We start from the raw sequence: 15,088 nt of genomic DNA on the forward strand, positions 1-15,088 counted from the left end.
TTTAGCATCGTGGTTGTTGAGAAAAGAGGAGATCTTCACCTCTAATCCATTTCTTTTCAACAAAATTATTTTTTGAATAATTTCCCATCTACACAGTGTGCCATTTACATGTGTAGATGGGAATACAGAGAGGATTAAGGCACAGTTCTTCCCCATAGAACAATTGAATCACATGTGGTATTTGCAGCAAAAAGAAGAACAAAGTGATGGGAATAATTTTTAGATATGGGTGTCAAGAAAATCTTCATTGAGAAGATATTTCAGAAGGATGAACTAGAATTTACTGTGAGGTTGAGGTTTAGAGTATTTGGTGTTGGCAAGTACGGCTGTTGATGTATGAGAGGAAGGAGAAGCTTTTTTGATGTGTGGGTACATGAAGCATCATGGTGTCTTCAGAGAAGCTGTATTAATCTTTAGAGAATTCGAAAAGAATCTTCATTACAATATTGTCTTCCAATCTGTGAACATGGATGGGTTCTCCCTCTCCAGTTGTTCCCAGGTTGTCTTTAATGTCTTTCCACAAAGTTTTGTAATTATTCATGTTTAGGTCTTATACATATTTCGTTAGGTTTATTTTGTATCTTTATACAAGATGCTTTGTAGTACTCACTGGTATCATAATTGATGTCTTTAAAAAATCTTTTAAATGGATTATTTCTGATGTTTAGATATATTGTAAACTTTTGTATTTGGTCACCCTGATAAACTCTTATTTCAAATATTTTGTAGATTCTTGTATTTGGATGATGGCAAACAATGATAGCTTTATTTCTTCCCTTCCAGTTTTTTTTCCTGCCATCTTGTGCTGGCTAGGGCCTTTAGTACAATGTTATAGAGAAGTGCTCATAGTTGATATTTTTGTCTTGTTACTGATTTTAAAAAGAATGTTTTTGATATTTCCCTATTTAGGATGATCTTCACTCTGGAATCTCAGATGCACTTGATTTGGATACCCTTTTTAACTTTTCTGGTTGAAGCAAATATTCCAGATTTTACTGGAATGGATTTAAAACCTTGACACTAATTCATGAGGCATTTATTCAGTGACTTTTATGGGCCAAAACCATAAGCGTGACAAAAATTTTCACTTTTATGGAATTCACAGCTTTTATTTTTCATTTGTGTCTGTCTTCATTTGAATTACTTACACTTTGAATTACTTGCCATTATCATAATGAAAATGTTTTAATTGGTAGGTGTTGCTACATTGACTTAAAAAGATACCAGAAGTCTACGGCAGTGTTTATATTCCACATAGCCTTTTAATAATGGTCTGATTAAACTTTTTTTTTTTAATCTATGCCAATCTGAGAAGAGGCCAACAGTGAGCCACTTTAAATTTCTATCTCTTTAGGTTTTGTTTTTGTTTTTGTTTTTGTTTTTGAGAGGGAGTCTTGCTCTGTCATCCAGGCTGGAGTGCAGTGGCATGATCTCGGCTCCCTGTAAAGTCCGCCTCCCAGATTACAGTGATTCTCCTGCCTCAGCCTCCTGAGTAGCTGGGATTACAGGTGTGCGCCACCACGCCCAGCTAACTTTTGTATTTTTAGTAGAGACGGTATTTCACCATGTTGGTCAGGCTGGTCTCGAACTCCTGACCTCGTGATCTGCCTTCCTCGGCCTCCCAAAGTGCTGGGATTACAGGCAGGAGCCACCGCACCTGGCCTAGTTCTTTTTTTAAAGCATAAAATCTTTCAGAAAAGATGCATCTTTTTAATTAGCACCAGATGTGAGCATCTTTTTATGTTTGAGGCATTTTTCTTTTCTGCAAACTGGCTAGTTGTATAATTTGTTCATTTTTCCACTGCTTGCTTTCTGTTTTCTTTATGATTTTAAGAACTGTATGTTAAGCAGACTAGCCCTTTATTAAGTGTTGCAGGTATCTTTTTTTGTTCTGTAGCAATTTTTGTCTCTTGAAGAAGTTAAATTGATGAACATTTTATTTTTTGACCTTTGGATTTTGTTTCTTCATAACAGCATATTTTAAAAAGTAGTCTGAGAGTTATTTTATTTTAAACTCTTAAATATTTAGTCTGAATATTCATGTGAAATTTATGTGGGTGTAATGAATGAAAGGGAGATTCACTTTTTTGATTTTATCTATATAACCATCTGTTTGTTTATTCACTTTATTGTTTAGTAATGGCTAGCAAGTTGTCACATCTGATTACTGAGCAGGTCATCTCCTCCCTTGAAGTCTGAATATAACATAAAGTATAACCTTTATGTTTTACTGATTTTATATATACATATTTGAGATCGGTTTTGGTGTCCTATTCTTTTGCACTATTCATATGAGCCTCTATCAAACATCTATCTTCATTACTGTAGGTTTGATCATTTTTCAGTGTCTAATGGTGTTATGGCCCACTTTTATCTTGTTTTTGTTTTTTTCTTTTAAATTTTCTGCAATTTCATCCTTAATTGTTTTTCTTTTCTTCAGTAGTTTTTTTCTGGCTATTCTTGATGCCTTTTTTCCCCCACATAGATATAATTAGCTTGGTTAATATTTTTATTTTGTTTTATTTTATTTTATTTTGTTTTGTTTTTGAGATGGAGTCTCGCTGTGTCGCCCAGGCTGGAGTGCAGTGGCGCGATCTTGGCTCACTGCAACCTCTGCCTCCCGGGTTCAAGCGATTCTCCTGCCTCAGCCTCCTGAGTAGCTGGGATTACAGGCACGCGTCACCACGCCCGACTTATTTTTGTATTTTTAGTAGAGACAGGGTTTCACCATGTTGGTCAGACTAGTCTTGAACTCCTGACCTCATGATCCACCCACCTTGGCCTCCCAAAGCGCTGGGATTATAGGCGTGAGCCAATGTGGCCAGACAGCTTGGCTAATATTTTAAAATCTTGTTGGTATTTTTATTGAGCTAGCATCATAATTTTAGATTATTTTAGGGTAGAATTGACATCTTTATAACAAATACGTATGAGTGTTTATTCCCCTTTGTTTAAGTAATCCGTTATTTCTGTCAGTAGGTTTTTATGTTTTCTTCATACAGGTCTTATACAGTTCTAGTTGTTTATATCTACAGATTTTATCTTTTTTGTTGCTGCTAGTAAATGTAAGTGGGTTCCTTTTTTTTTTTTTACATCGTATTTCATTGTCCCCCCAACACCCCTCCCACATTTGATTGATAGTCTTCTTGATCCCTTTTGATTCCTCTTCCCTACCCCCAAGCAGTGATTTGAATATTGATTTTTTCATTGAGATATAATTCACATACCATAAAATCAATCCTTTTAAAGTATGTAATTCAGTAGGTTTTAATATATCAAAAGATCATGGAACCATTACCATTCAAATTCCACAGCATTTTCATCACCCCAAAAGGAAACTTTGTATCTGTTAACCAGCACTTCCCGTTTTTCTCTCTCTCCATTCCCTGAAAACCACTAATCTATTTTCTGACTTTTTATAGATTTGCCTGTGCTGCACATTTCATATAAATAGAATCATATAATATGTGGCTTTTTTATGTCTAGCCTCTTTCAGCTAATGTTTTCAAGGTTCATCCGTGTTGTAGTGTTTGTCAGTATTTCCTTCCTTTTTATGGGTGAATAATATTCCATTATGTGGATATATCATATTTTGTTTACCTGCCTATCAGTTGATAGACATTTGGATTATTTCCACTTTTTGGTAATTATGCATAATGCTACTATGAGCATTCATGTACATGTTTTTGTGCGAACCTATGTTTTTAGTGCTCTTTGGTAATATGCCTAGTAGTGGAATCACAATTCTACTGTTAGGGTCATAGCAATTGATTATAGCCATCCTAGTGTGCATGAAACAGTATATTATTGTGGTTTTGATTTCTGTGTCCCTAATGACTAAAGATTTTGAGGAGGTTTCCATGTGCTTATTGGCCATTTGTATGTGTTCTTTGGAAAAAAATGTCTATTCAAATCCTTTGCCCAGTTTCAAATTTACTTGTTTGATTTTTTTAAATCATTGTGTGGTTTTTATATTCTTATTCATACTAGACCTGTTTTTTTTAAATTGATACATAATAACTGTACATAATTTGCTGGTATGTGTGTTATTTTGATACATGCATACAATGTATAATGATCAAATTAGAGAAATTGGGATAGCCATTCCCTCAAACATTTGTGTTGGGAATATTTCACTTCTTCCTTTCTAGCTATTTTGAATTATACAATAAATTGTTAACTGTCGTCACCTGCTATACTATTGAACCCTAAGTCTTATTCCTTCTAACTGTATTTTTGTACCCGTTAACTAACCTCTTCAGTCCCCCACCCACCAACACTTCTCAACTTCTGGTAACCACCAGTCTACTTTCTATCTCTATGAGATTTACTTTCTAAGCTTCTGCATATGAGTGAGAACATGCAGTGTTTATTTTTCTGTTCCCGGCCTTATTTCACTTAACATAATGACCTTCAGTACCATCTTGTATTGCTGAAAATGACAGGATGTCATTTTTTTTTTATGACTGAAGAATATTCTATTGTATGTATGTACCACATTTTCTTCATTCATCCATTAATGGACACTTCAGTTGACTCTGTATCTCGGCTATTGTGAATAGTCCTGCAATAAACGTGGGAATATAGATATCTCTTCTACATACTGATTTCTTTTCTTTGTATAAACCCAGCAGTGGGATTGCTGGATCATATGGCAGTTCTGTTTTTAGTTTTTTTGAGGAACCTCCATACTGTTTTCCATAGTGGCTGTACTCGTTTTCATTCCCATCAACAGCATACCAATGTTCTCCTTTTTCCATATCCTCACCAGTATTCATTATTTTTGTCTTTTTGATAAAAGCCACTTTAACTGGGGTAATATGATCTCATTGTGGTTTTGATTTGCATTTCCCTGGTGATTAATAATGCTGGACTTTTTTCATATAACTTGGTCATTTGTATGTCTTCTTTTGAGAAATGTCAGTCCTGATCTTTTGCCTATTTTAAAATCAGACTATTTGGATTTATTTTTTTATTTTTATTTTTATTTTTTCTATTGAGGTGTTTGAGTTCTTTATACTAATCATCAATTTCCCGATGAAGGGATAATGTGCATATATATTCTCTCTTTCTGCAGATTGTCTTCACTTTGTTGATTGTTTCTTTTGCTGTGCAGATACTTTTTAGTCTAATATAGTCCCATTTGTCTATTTTTGCTTTTGTTGCCTATGCTTTTGAGATCTTACACAAAATATCTTTGCCCAGACTAATGTCCTGAGGGCTTTCCCAATGTTTTTTTCGTAATAGTTTCAAGTCTTAAATTTAAGTCTTTAATCCACTTTGATTTGATCTTTGCATATGGTAAGAGAAAGGAATATAGCTTCATTCTCTGCATGTAGTTAACCAGTTTCCCAAACACCATTTATTGAAGAGACCATCTTTTCCCCAATAGGTGTTCTTGGCACCTTTATGGAAAATTAGTTGCCTATAAATATGTGTATTTATTTCAAGTTCTGTGTTCTGTTCCATTGGTCTGTGTGTCTGTTTTTATGCAGGTACCATACTGTTTCGGTTACTGTGACTTTGTAATATATTTTGAAGCAAGTAGTAGATGTCTTGTGCTTTGTTATTTTTGGTCAGAATGCTTTGGCTATTCAGGTTTTTGTAGTTTCAAATGAATTTTGGATTTTTTTTTCTGTTTATGTAAAGAATGTCCTTGATATTTTGATAGACTGTGTTGAATCTGTAGATTGCTTTGGGTAGTATTAACATTTTAACAATATTAATTCTTCCAATTCATGAGCATGGGATATGTTTCACTCTTTTTGTGTCCTCTTCAGTTTCTTTCATCAGTGTTTTATAGTTTTGCTTGTAGAGATCTTTCACTTCTTTAGTTAAATTTATTCCTAGATATTCTATATTTTTTGTAGCTATTGCAAATGGGATTGCTTTCTTGATTTCTTCTTCAGGTTGTTCACTGTTGGCATATATAAATGTTACTGGTTTTTTTAAGTTGGTTTCATATCCTGAAACTTTTACTAAGTTTGTTTATCACTTCTGACAGTTTTTGGGTGGAGTCTTTTGGTGTTTCTAAATATAATATCACGTTGTCTACAAACAAGGATGATTAGATTTAGACTTTTCCTTTCCAAACTGTTTGCCTTTGTTTTTTCCTCTTGCCTAATTGCTGGGGCTAGGACTTCCAGTACTATATTGAATAAAAGTGATGAAAATGGGCATCCTTGTCTTCTTCCAGATCTTAGAGGAAAGGCTCTTTTTTTTTTCCTTTTAAATTTAAGACAGGGACTCGCTCTGTCACTCAGACCGGAGTTCAGTGGTGCAATATTGGCTCACTGCAACCTCCGCCTCCTGGGCTCAAGCAGTCCTCCCACCTCAGCCTCCTGAGTAGCTGGGACTACAGGCGCATACCACCATACCCTAATTTTTTGAATTTTTAGTAGAGATGGGGTTTCACCGTGTTGTTTAGGCTGGTTTAAAATTCCTGAGCTCAAACCATCTTCCTGTCTTGGCCTCTCAAAGTGCTGGGCCAGAGGAAAGGCTTTTAATTTTTCTGATTCGATATGGTGTTAGCTGTGGGTTTGTCATATATAGCTTTTATTGTTTTGGTGTAAGTTTCTTTTTTACCCAGTTTGTTGTTTTTATCATAAAGGGATGTTAAATATTGTCAAATATTTTTTTAACATCTGTTGAACTGACCATTGCATGTTAGACCTTTATTAAATATATGATTTGCAAATATTTTCTCCTATTTTGTGAGTTGCCTATTCACTTTCTTGATAGTTTCCTATGAGTTACAAAAAGTTTTAAATTTTGATGAAGGCTGATTAAAAAAATGTTTTTGGTTGCTTGTGCTTTACTTGTCCTATCTTTTATTTATTTATTTGTTTGTTTGTTATTTATTTCTTGCATCTGCTCCACTGGCAATACTTGTCTTAGCATAAGAAGCCATTGCTCGACTAAAAGTCACAATGGTTTATACCTATGTTTTCTTTGTTGTATTTTGTGCATTTAGGTTTTTGATTCATTTTGAAGTAATTTTTGTATATGGTATGAAGTAGGTGTTGGATGTTATATATTATGTTTCTGTTTCACGTGGTCACCACTAGATTTTTACCATTCATGCTTTAACTAAGTATGGAATTGTTGAAGAGATGGGCAGTAAAAATATTAACACGAGATTTTTATTTTATTTTTTTTTTTTGAGGTGGAGTCTCACTCTGTTGCCCAGGCTGGAGTACAGTGGCGTGACCTCGGCTCACCACAGCCTCCACCTCCTGGGTTCAAGTGATTCTTCTGCCTCAGCCTCCCGAGTAGCTGGGACTACAGGTGCCTGCCACCACACCTGGCTAATTTTTTGTATTTTTAGTAGAGACGGGGTTTCACCATGTTGACCAGGCTGGTCTCGAACTCCTGACCGCAAGGGATCTACCTGTCTCAGCCTCCCAAAGTGTAGGGATTACAGGCGTGAGCCACTGCGCCCGGCCAATAAGAATTTTTAATGACTTTGAGCCTTCCTGTCCCCCTTCAGTGTTTTAGTTATCTAGAATTTTAGTTACACTTTGACTTTTATTCTTTTACTGTCAGTGCTTATTCAGATTTTCTCACATATTCTTACATTCCATGCCTTTTAAGAGGGGAGTTTACTTTTTAGTGAAGTTGATCGTTTAATAGTTCTTTCACCATGGAGATGCTAGTGACAAACCTTAAACATGTCTTTCTTTCTTCATTTGTAGATTGTATATAAATTTCAAGTAGACAGTTATCTTTTCTCCTTTGAAAATTTCATTGTTTAGTGTTGCTGATACAGTTAGCATAATTATTTTTCTTTTGTTAGATCATTTGTCTCTTTTCTGGTAGCTCTTAAGATTTTCTCTTTGTCTTTCGCATGCTGCATTTTTGCATAATTGGTAGAAAGGACTTATTTTGCTCAGAATTTTTTTTTTTTTTTTAAACAGCATCTCTCTGTCACCGAGGCCTGAGTGCAGTGGCACGATCATAGCTCACTTTACCATTTTCCTCCCTGGGCTCCAGCAATCCTTCCACCTCAGCCTCTTGAGTAGCTGGGACTACAGGTGCATACCATGTCTGGTTTATTTTAATTTAATTTAATTTTTTTTTGAGACGGAGTTTCACTCTTACCACCCAGGCTGGAACAGTGGTGCAACCTCTGCTCACTGCAACCTCTGCCTCCCTGGTTCAAGTGATTCTTCTGCCTCAGCCTCCCAAGTAGCTGAAATTACAGACATGTTGCCACCATGCCTGACTAATTTTTGTATTTTTAGTAGACACGGGGTTTCAGCATGTTGGCCAGGCTGGTCTCAGACTCCTGACCTCAGGTGACCCACCCGCCTCAGCCTCCCAAAGTGCTGGAATTACAAACATGAGCCACCGCACCCGGCCTAATTTTTTATATTTTTTGTAGAGACGGGGTTTCACCATGTTGCCCAGACTGGCCTCTAACGCCTGGCCTCAAGCAGTCCGCCTGCGTCAGCCTCTCAAAATGCTGGGATTACAGGTCTGAGCTACCACATTCAGCCTCTGCTGAGAACTCTTAACTTAGGACTTCTTGAGTGAGGAGTTGTGTGCTGAGTTCTTGAAAATCACAAGTCTTTTTTTTCGAATGTTGCTTCTCCAGTATTCTTTTCTTCTTTTCCTGGATATTTACATTTTCATTATTTTGTATCTCTTAACTGCTCTTTTAAATTTTCCAGGTTTTATTTCTGGTTAATTTCCTCAGATCTTTATTTATTTATTTATTTATTTATTTATTGTTTCCCTCTTTGATTTATCTAATTTATTGTTTCACTCTTTGATTTATCTACTTTGCTATTTAATGCATCTTTTGATGTTTTTTCCCTTTAATTTTAATGCTTACATTTTCACTCTTAAAGAGCCAGTGCACTCTGTTTTAGAATTACAGACACCTTATTCTTTTGTGATGTTTGTCACTTCTTTCATATTCTTAATCACCTCAGTAGTAATTATATTTTATAATCTGTTTTATATGGTTCTGTTACCTGGACTCTTTGTTCTTGTGTTGCTAATTCTCAAGTATGTTGTACATGCTCGTTCTTATGAGTTCTTTTAAGTGCGATTATTTTCTGTGGAAGGTTCTTGTATGTTGTCATTTTTGTGGAAGTGTTCATCAAAATAGTTTGGTGTTTGCTTCAGCAAGGTGTCTGAAGAGTTTTTCCAAAGCAGGTCGAGTGTTGTGTTGGTTTCTTGTTGGGATTCCTGTAACATGGAATCTCATGAGGATTTTCTCTCTTATACTTATGCATGGAACAGGCATGTGGTTTCCATTTCTCTTAAGACGTCACTCCAGTCCTCCAACCTTCCTCCTTTTTCTCCATTGCTCTTCGACAGACAGGCTTCCCTTTTTGTTCTGTGAGCTGATAGAAATGTCCTGTATTTACTGCTTTTCCAGAGTCCTGGTTTTACACAGGGGTTTTAGTTTCATTTTCTGTATTCTGTGGGCTCATGGCCACATTTCGTGTACCCTTGTGGGCCTTAGAAACTCAACTTGTAGAGACTGTATCTGACCTAGCTTATAATTCCCCAAACTCCACGACATAACCTCCTGGCTTCAGATTCTGCTTTAGTTTCTTGCTCTTGGGGTTTGTTTGTTTGTTTGTTTGTTTGGTTTTGAAACAGAGTTTTATTCTGTTGCCCAGGCTGGAGTACAATGGTGTGATCTCGGCTCACGGCAACCTCCACCTCCCAGGGTCAAATGATTCTCCTGCCTCAGCCTCCTGAGTAGCTGGGATTACAGGTGCGCACCACCACACCCAGCTAAATTTTGTATTTTTAGTAGAGATGGGGTTTTGCTATGTTGGCCAGGCTGGTTTTGAACTGCTGACCTCAGGTGGTCTGCCTGCCTCAGCCTCCCAAAGTGCTGGGATTATATGCGTGAGCCACTGTGACGGGCCCTTTTTTTTTTTTTTTTTTTTTAAGATCAGGTATATTTTAAATGTTGGGATGTTGTGTTTTATCTCACAGTTCTGTGCGTTCATAACATTGGTAGGGGTTGAGGGAGGGTGTCCATGTTAGTTTAGTCTCTCATTTTCCAGAAATAATATTGTCCTAACTGGTTGGTTGTATTTAGGAAGGGTGCTGATTTGGTATATATTAATTTTCTAATCATTAATGAATTCTGTAATTATTTTTCAGGAGTTTTTTATGTTGTTTCTCTTAGGTTTCCCAGAAATAGAATTGTGTTATCCAAAAAAACAGTGATGCTTTGCCTTTATAGATTAGCCTTGAAGTTTTTAAAATCTCATTTCTTTCTTTTGTTAGTTCCAGTTAATTTCTCCAGTAGACATTCCTGTATTGTTCCTTACTTTTATTTGAATTGGGTACTTTTGAGAATCATTTTTCAAATGCCCTAAAGCAGTTAATTTATCATATATTACTTTTAAATATCTCAGTTTGCATGTTCACTTTAGAAGTTGGTGTAATTATTGTATACTGATGTCATCAGAATGTCATTTCAAGAGTAAATGACAAAAAATAATACAAAAAATGAAATACGAAAGTGAAATATTCTTAATTTAGAATATTTAAAATACAAATTTTCATCCTTCTAGATTGTTGTTATGCTGATCTTCTATGTATTACTATATTTGCTTCAGTGCTCTGTTGATTGAGTGTCAGTTAATATCAGGGTGTTCCAGTAACCGTTGGTAGCCCTTTCCCTGCTGTATATGGAAAGATTGAAATTATACAAGAATATTTATGTGTGAAACATGAAATTTCTAATGAAGAAGAAGAAACTTCTATTACAATGTATCTGATATACCTCATTATTAAAAGAAGACCTTTAGTTTTATTATACCAAATGGTTTCCTGAAACCCTTTTAGCGTTAAGATTCCTGTGGTTAAACATTAAATAATGTGCAATGGAAGATGTCATTTTAAATTAAGAATTCTTAACTTTCAGTCAGATTTTCTTAATTTGAGCAGAATCTGCTCATTTTAATTCAGCATCCTATTTTAAACTACTTGTTCCTGTAGTGTGGTTCTATTCTTTCTTGCTGTTTATAATTTAGTACTGTATGTAGGCACTTAAGAATGGGCATCTTGTTAGTATTGTCTTCATAATACTAAATACAGAATACCTCTCTCCAAGTGGATGTGTAGATATTTTACTCAGTTCTTTAACACACTTATAAAATATACAGATGACACAAAGCTGTGTCTTTTGTGATTAGATTAGGTATTTCAGTAATTTAGTTTTTAATTTCCTATGCAATTTAAGTATCCTATTATCCTTATTGGCGGGGGTGGTGATGCTTACTGTCGTACATGTTTTATTTTGAATGTTCTTTCTTTTCTTTTTCCTGCTTTCCTTTTTTTTTTTTCCTTAGAGAGACAGGGTCTCGCTATGTTACCCAGACTGGAGCACAGTGGCTGTTCATGGGCGCTGTGTGGCTCATGCAGCCTCAAACCCCTGGGCTCAAGCGATCCTCCTGCCTCAGCCCCCCAGGTAGCTGGGACTACAGGCTCACACCACTGCACTCAGCTTACATTTGAATGTATTTAAGTAACTCCAGTCAGCCTCAGCTCAGATGAACTCAAATTTTATTTCTGCAACTTTATATTAAAATAACCTCACAAAATTTAGAATTCTTAAGAGAACTCTTGATACCCTATAGTAAATTCTACTATAGGTGAATTTCTATCTTAACTCACCTTAGATTGTTTTTATGGTAATCTCTTTCCACGTACTCAGCCTTGAAGAGAGATTCTACTTTTTGTCTCACTTATATACCTACTTTGATGTCAGAATCTTTCCCTTCAGCCCATGCTACACATAGCCCCATCCCCACATAGCTTTAGTAGTCACACTAAAGCTAGTAAAACATGTAATTGATTTCCTGTTTTCGTATGTGTGTGAGACTTAGGAATTGGTCAGCTATATAGCATGTTGGCTGAGAGCACTGACTTTGGAATTAAATCAACCTGAGTTTGAGTCTTGATTATGTTGCTGAATTACCTATATTTGTCCTTACAGTAATTATTTTGATCTTTTAAGTTAGTTTCTCCTCTGAAATAAATATGTTATACCTACCTCACAGGGTGGTTGTGAGGATTAAGTAGATTGATGGATGTGGAGCACTTAGATTAGTCCCTGAAACATTGAAAGGGCTCAAGAATTGTAGTTCTGTTGTGTTACTTAATGTCATAATAGTAAACAAATTTACTCATCTTTGGTTACTTGGCCAGTTTTATTTTGGAAAGTCTTAGAGACTAGCTTTAGGAAAATCTGTCTAAATGCATTTCATTTTAGACAAGTAGGGAGTTTTTATCCATTGATAATAGTCTAATATAATTTTTGCTGTATGGATTAACCTTTAATTAAATGTACAATATAGAGTTAGATTAAAAACAGCTCTGGAATAGTTTTAAAAAAATGAAAGGTTTATATAAATATAGTAATTTGGCTTCTTTTTTTTTAAGGAGTTTGGGTTTTTTTAAAGTTTCTTTTATACACATTTAAGACATAACTCGAGAATTCCTATCCTATTTTAATCTCAATGCAGTAGACATTGTGTTATAGTAGTAGGAGTACTAGATTGGGAATTTGGAGAGTTGAGTTTGAGTCTTGGCTTTGCTGTTGACTTTGCATGTATGTCCTGTGGTGTTTATAGCCTGATTTACCTCACCTACCTACTTTAGTTGCTCAGAAAACCAGAAATAATTATGTTGAGGCTCTTCAGAAAGTACAGAGGGCTATCCAAAGAAAAGCAAAGTATTACCTCAGTTCTCTGCTCATTTTTGTTCACCTACATGTTTTCAGAAAACATGTTGGTATCTTATGAATTATTAGAAATTGAAACTCATATCCCTGTTAATCATAATTTTGTGACTAGGGCATTTTTGGTAACCCTTTTCTTATATTGTGAGGTGGCATATTTCAGTGGTGAAGGTTTTTAGGCATTCACCAAATAGCCAGAAAACAGTTCCTGGATAAGCTTATTTTTTTCGGGAAGGGTATCTGTTGCTCTAAATACCTTTTCAGTCTGCTCAGAACTGATCACCTCCATTAAGCCTTTGATTAACTCTACCTGGTTTTAATTAATTTGCATTTCACCAGCATTTATGCATGTAGTTTATAGTGTATTAGTTTATATTTGGGTTTTTTTAAGTTATTTTATGTCTTTTACATGTGACCTGGTCTTTTTTTCTCAGCTAGCTTGGAATCTCCTGAAGGGTAAAGACAATTGTCCTTTCCCTTTCTTCACAATAAACTCATAATAGAGGGTGCTTTGCACTTAATGTTTCTTATTGGTTGTGGTTGTTCCACTGGAACATAGTGGTTGTTCCACTAGAACATAATGGTATCAATTGGCCTAAGTCTAAATAGTATGCATCTGTAGAAATTTTCAGAGTATGCCTGTTTAGAGTTAATGACAAAAAGGCATCAAAACAACAGACTGCTTGATATTAAAAATATGGCACTTAAGCTGCTATGTATTTCAACTTTTTTTTTTTGCTTTTTCAAACAATTTTGTTAATTATATTTGGCTGAATGAAATCTAGTAGCTCTTCATTAGATAATTTGAATTTTTAATACTGTAATATGTTTGGGGAATGTGCTATTTGTATTGTTAATGATTCTTAATAAAAAAGGAATTATGCCTTTTGTGAAAGTTTTTCTTTTATAAAAGGCATAATTTTATAAAGAGCCACAATTCTGTTACTTCCCACTCTTCCATTAATTTATTAAATTTTTGGTCACTCTTGCTATTAAAGTTCCTGATGTAAACCTTGATATGGAGGAGACTATTCTTGCAGTGAATCTGCTAACATATTTGGAAATAACTACATTTGAAAAAAGAAACTTTACATTTGCTTTAATCAGAGCTTTTTCTACAACAAAACAAGATAAAATTATTTCCTTCATCTTTGCACTTACGATCCCAAAGATGATGTTTCTTCCAAATGAATGTTTGCATTTTATTTTCCAGACTTGTTCTCTAAAACCAATTATTGCTCCATTAAGAAACATTTTTACATCTTCTTCAGGAATGTCGTTGTCTGCTGGGTCTTCCCCTCTTCATTCCCCCAAGATTACTCCACATACTTCTCCTGCTCCCAGAAGAAGAAGTCACACTCCAAATCCAGCAAGTTACATGGTGCCTTCTAGTGCCTCTACATCTGTTAATAATCCTGTTTCTCAGACTCCATCTTCTGGTCAGGTGATCCAAAAGGAAACTGTTGGTGGGACGACTTACTTCTATACAGACACAACTCCAGCACCTTTGACTGGAATGGTATGTCTACATTAAAGAGGAAATTTTAGTACTCTCTTGTAACAGGACCTTCTTAGTAATGAGGCGGTCTACCCCCTCCTGCAGCTTTTTATTGTGATGCAAAAAAGTATTTCGTTTTCTAACTTAGATGAGAAGTCTAGTCTCTTCTTCTCAACTCTTCAAATTAATCTAGTTCTGCCTTACTAATAACTCTAGTTTTGGACTAAACTGGTTTAATCAGAAATTAGATTATATCCATTCTCTTATTTTAGTCTTTATGGCATGTTTTGCTTATGGGTTTACCTTGTACTAGCTGGAATTGATGCCTGCTGACATTTGTTTATAGGTATAGATGGTTTAACCTCAGTAAGAAGCTAGAAAAAGTAGATGGTATGTCCTCAGTAGTTACTGGAAGCAAATCAATGATAAACCCTTATTTCAGATGAGGTAGTTATTTAACAGCTAGATCTGTGGATGGTGGAGTGACACATAATGATAAGGGGCCTGCAGTATGGCTCTTATGCTCAGGAGGTAGAAGAGTCAGACCCAAGAGAGCCATGATTATAGATGAGGAAAGAGCTACCAAAGGACTGGCGATGAAGTGAGGGAAGAATCATGAAACGAATGGGAAGAGGTGGCCCCAGAGGAAACATGAATATTAAGACCAAAAGAGGAAGAACATGGCCAGAAAGAAAGATTTCTTATCAGAGTCAATTAGTAATGTTCCAGGACAGGGAGAAGGAACAGGCGTCAGGGGGCGAGAATGAATGGGGAAGGAGAGGGAAGGATTCCATGTTATGTAAATTGTACCTTTTTTAGCTTCATTACTTCATCCATATTCAAAAATTATTTTATTTACCCTAGAAAAATAA

General features: G+C 35.5%; 1 protein-coding gene across 4 annotated transcripts in view; it reads left to right on the forward strand.

The window, feature by feature from the left end:
• PAN3 (poly(A) specific ribonuclease subunit PAN3) overlaps positions 1–15,088 on the forward strand; it is a 157,120-nt gene that overhangs the window by 103,899 nt on the left and 38,133 nt on the right. For all 4 annotated transcript variants that reach the window (XM_004054310.5, XM_055359726.2, XM_055359727.2 and 1 more), the window contains one exon: positions 13,990–14,237. In XM_004054310.5, the coding sequence (XP_004054358.3) occupies positions 13,990–14,237 (248 nt within the window). The remainder of the gene's footprint in view (positions 1–13,989; positions 14,238–15,088) is intronic.

Source organism: Gorilla gorilla, chromosome 14 (genome assembly GCF_029281585.2).
Source record: "Gorilla gorilla gorilla isolate KB3781 chromosome 14, NHGRI_mGorGor1-v2.1_pri, whole genome shotgun sequence".
Classification (NCBI taxonomy): Eukaryota; Metazoa; Chordata; class Mammalia; order Primates; family Hominidae; genus Gorilla; species Gorilla gorilla.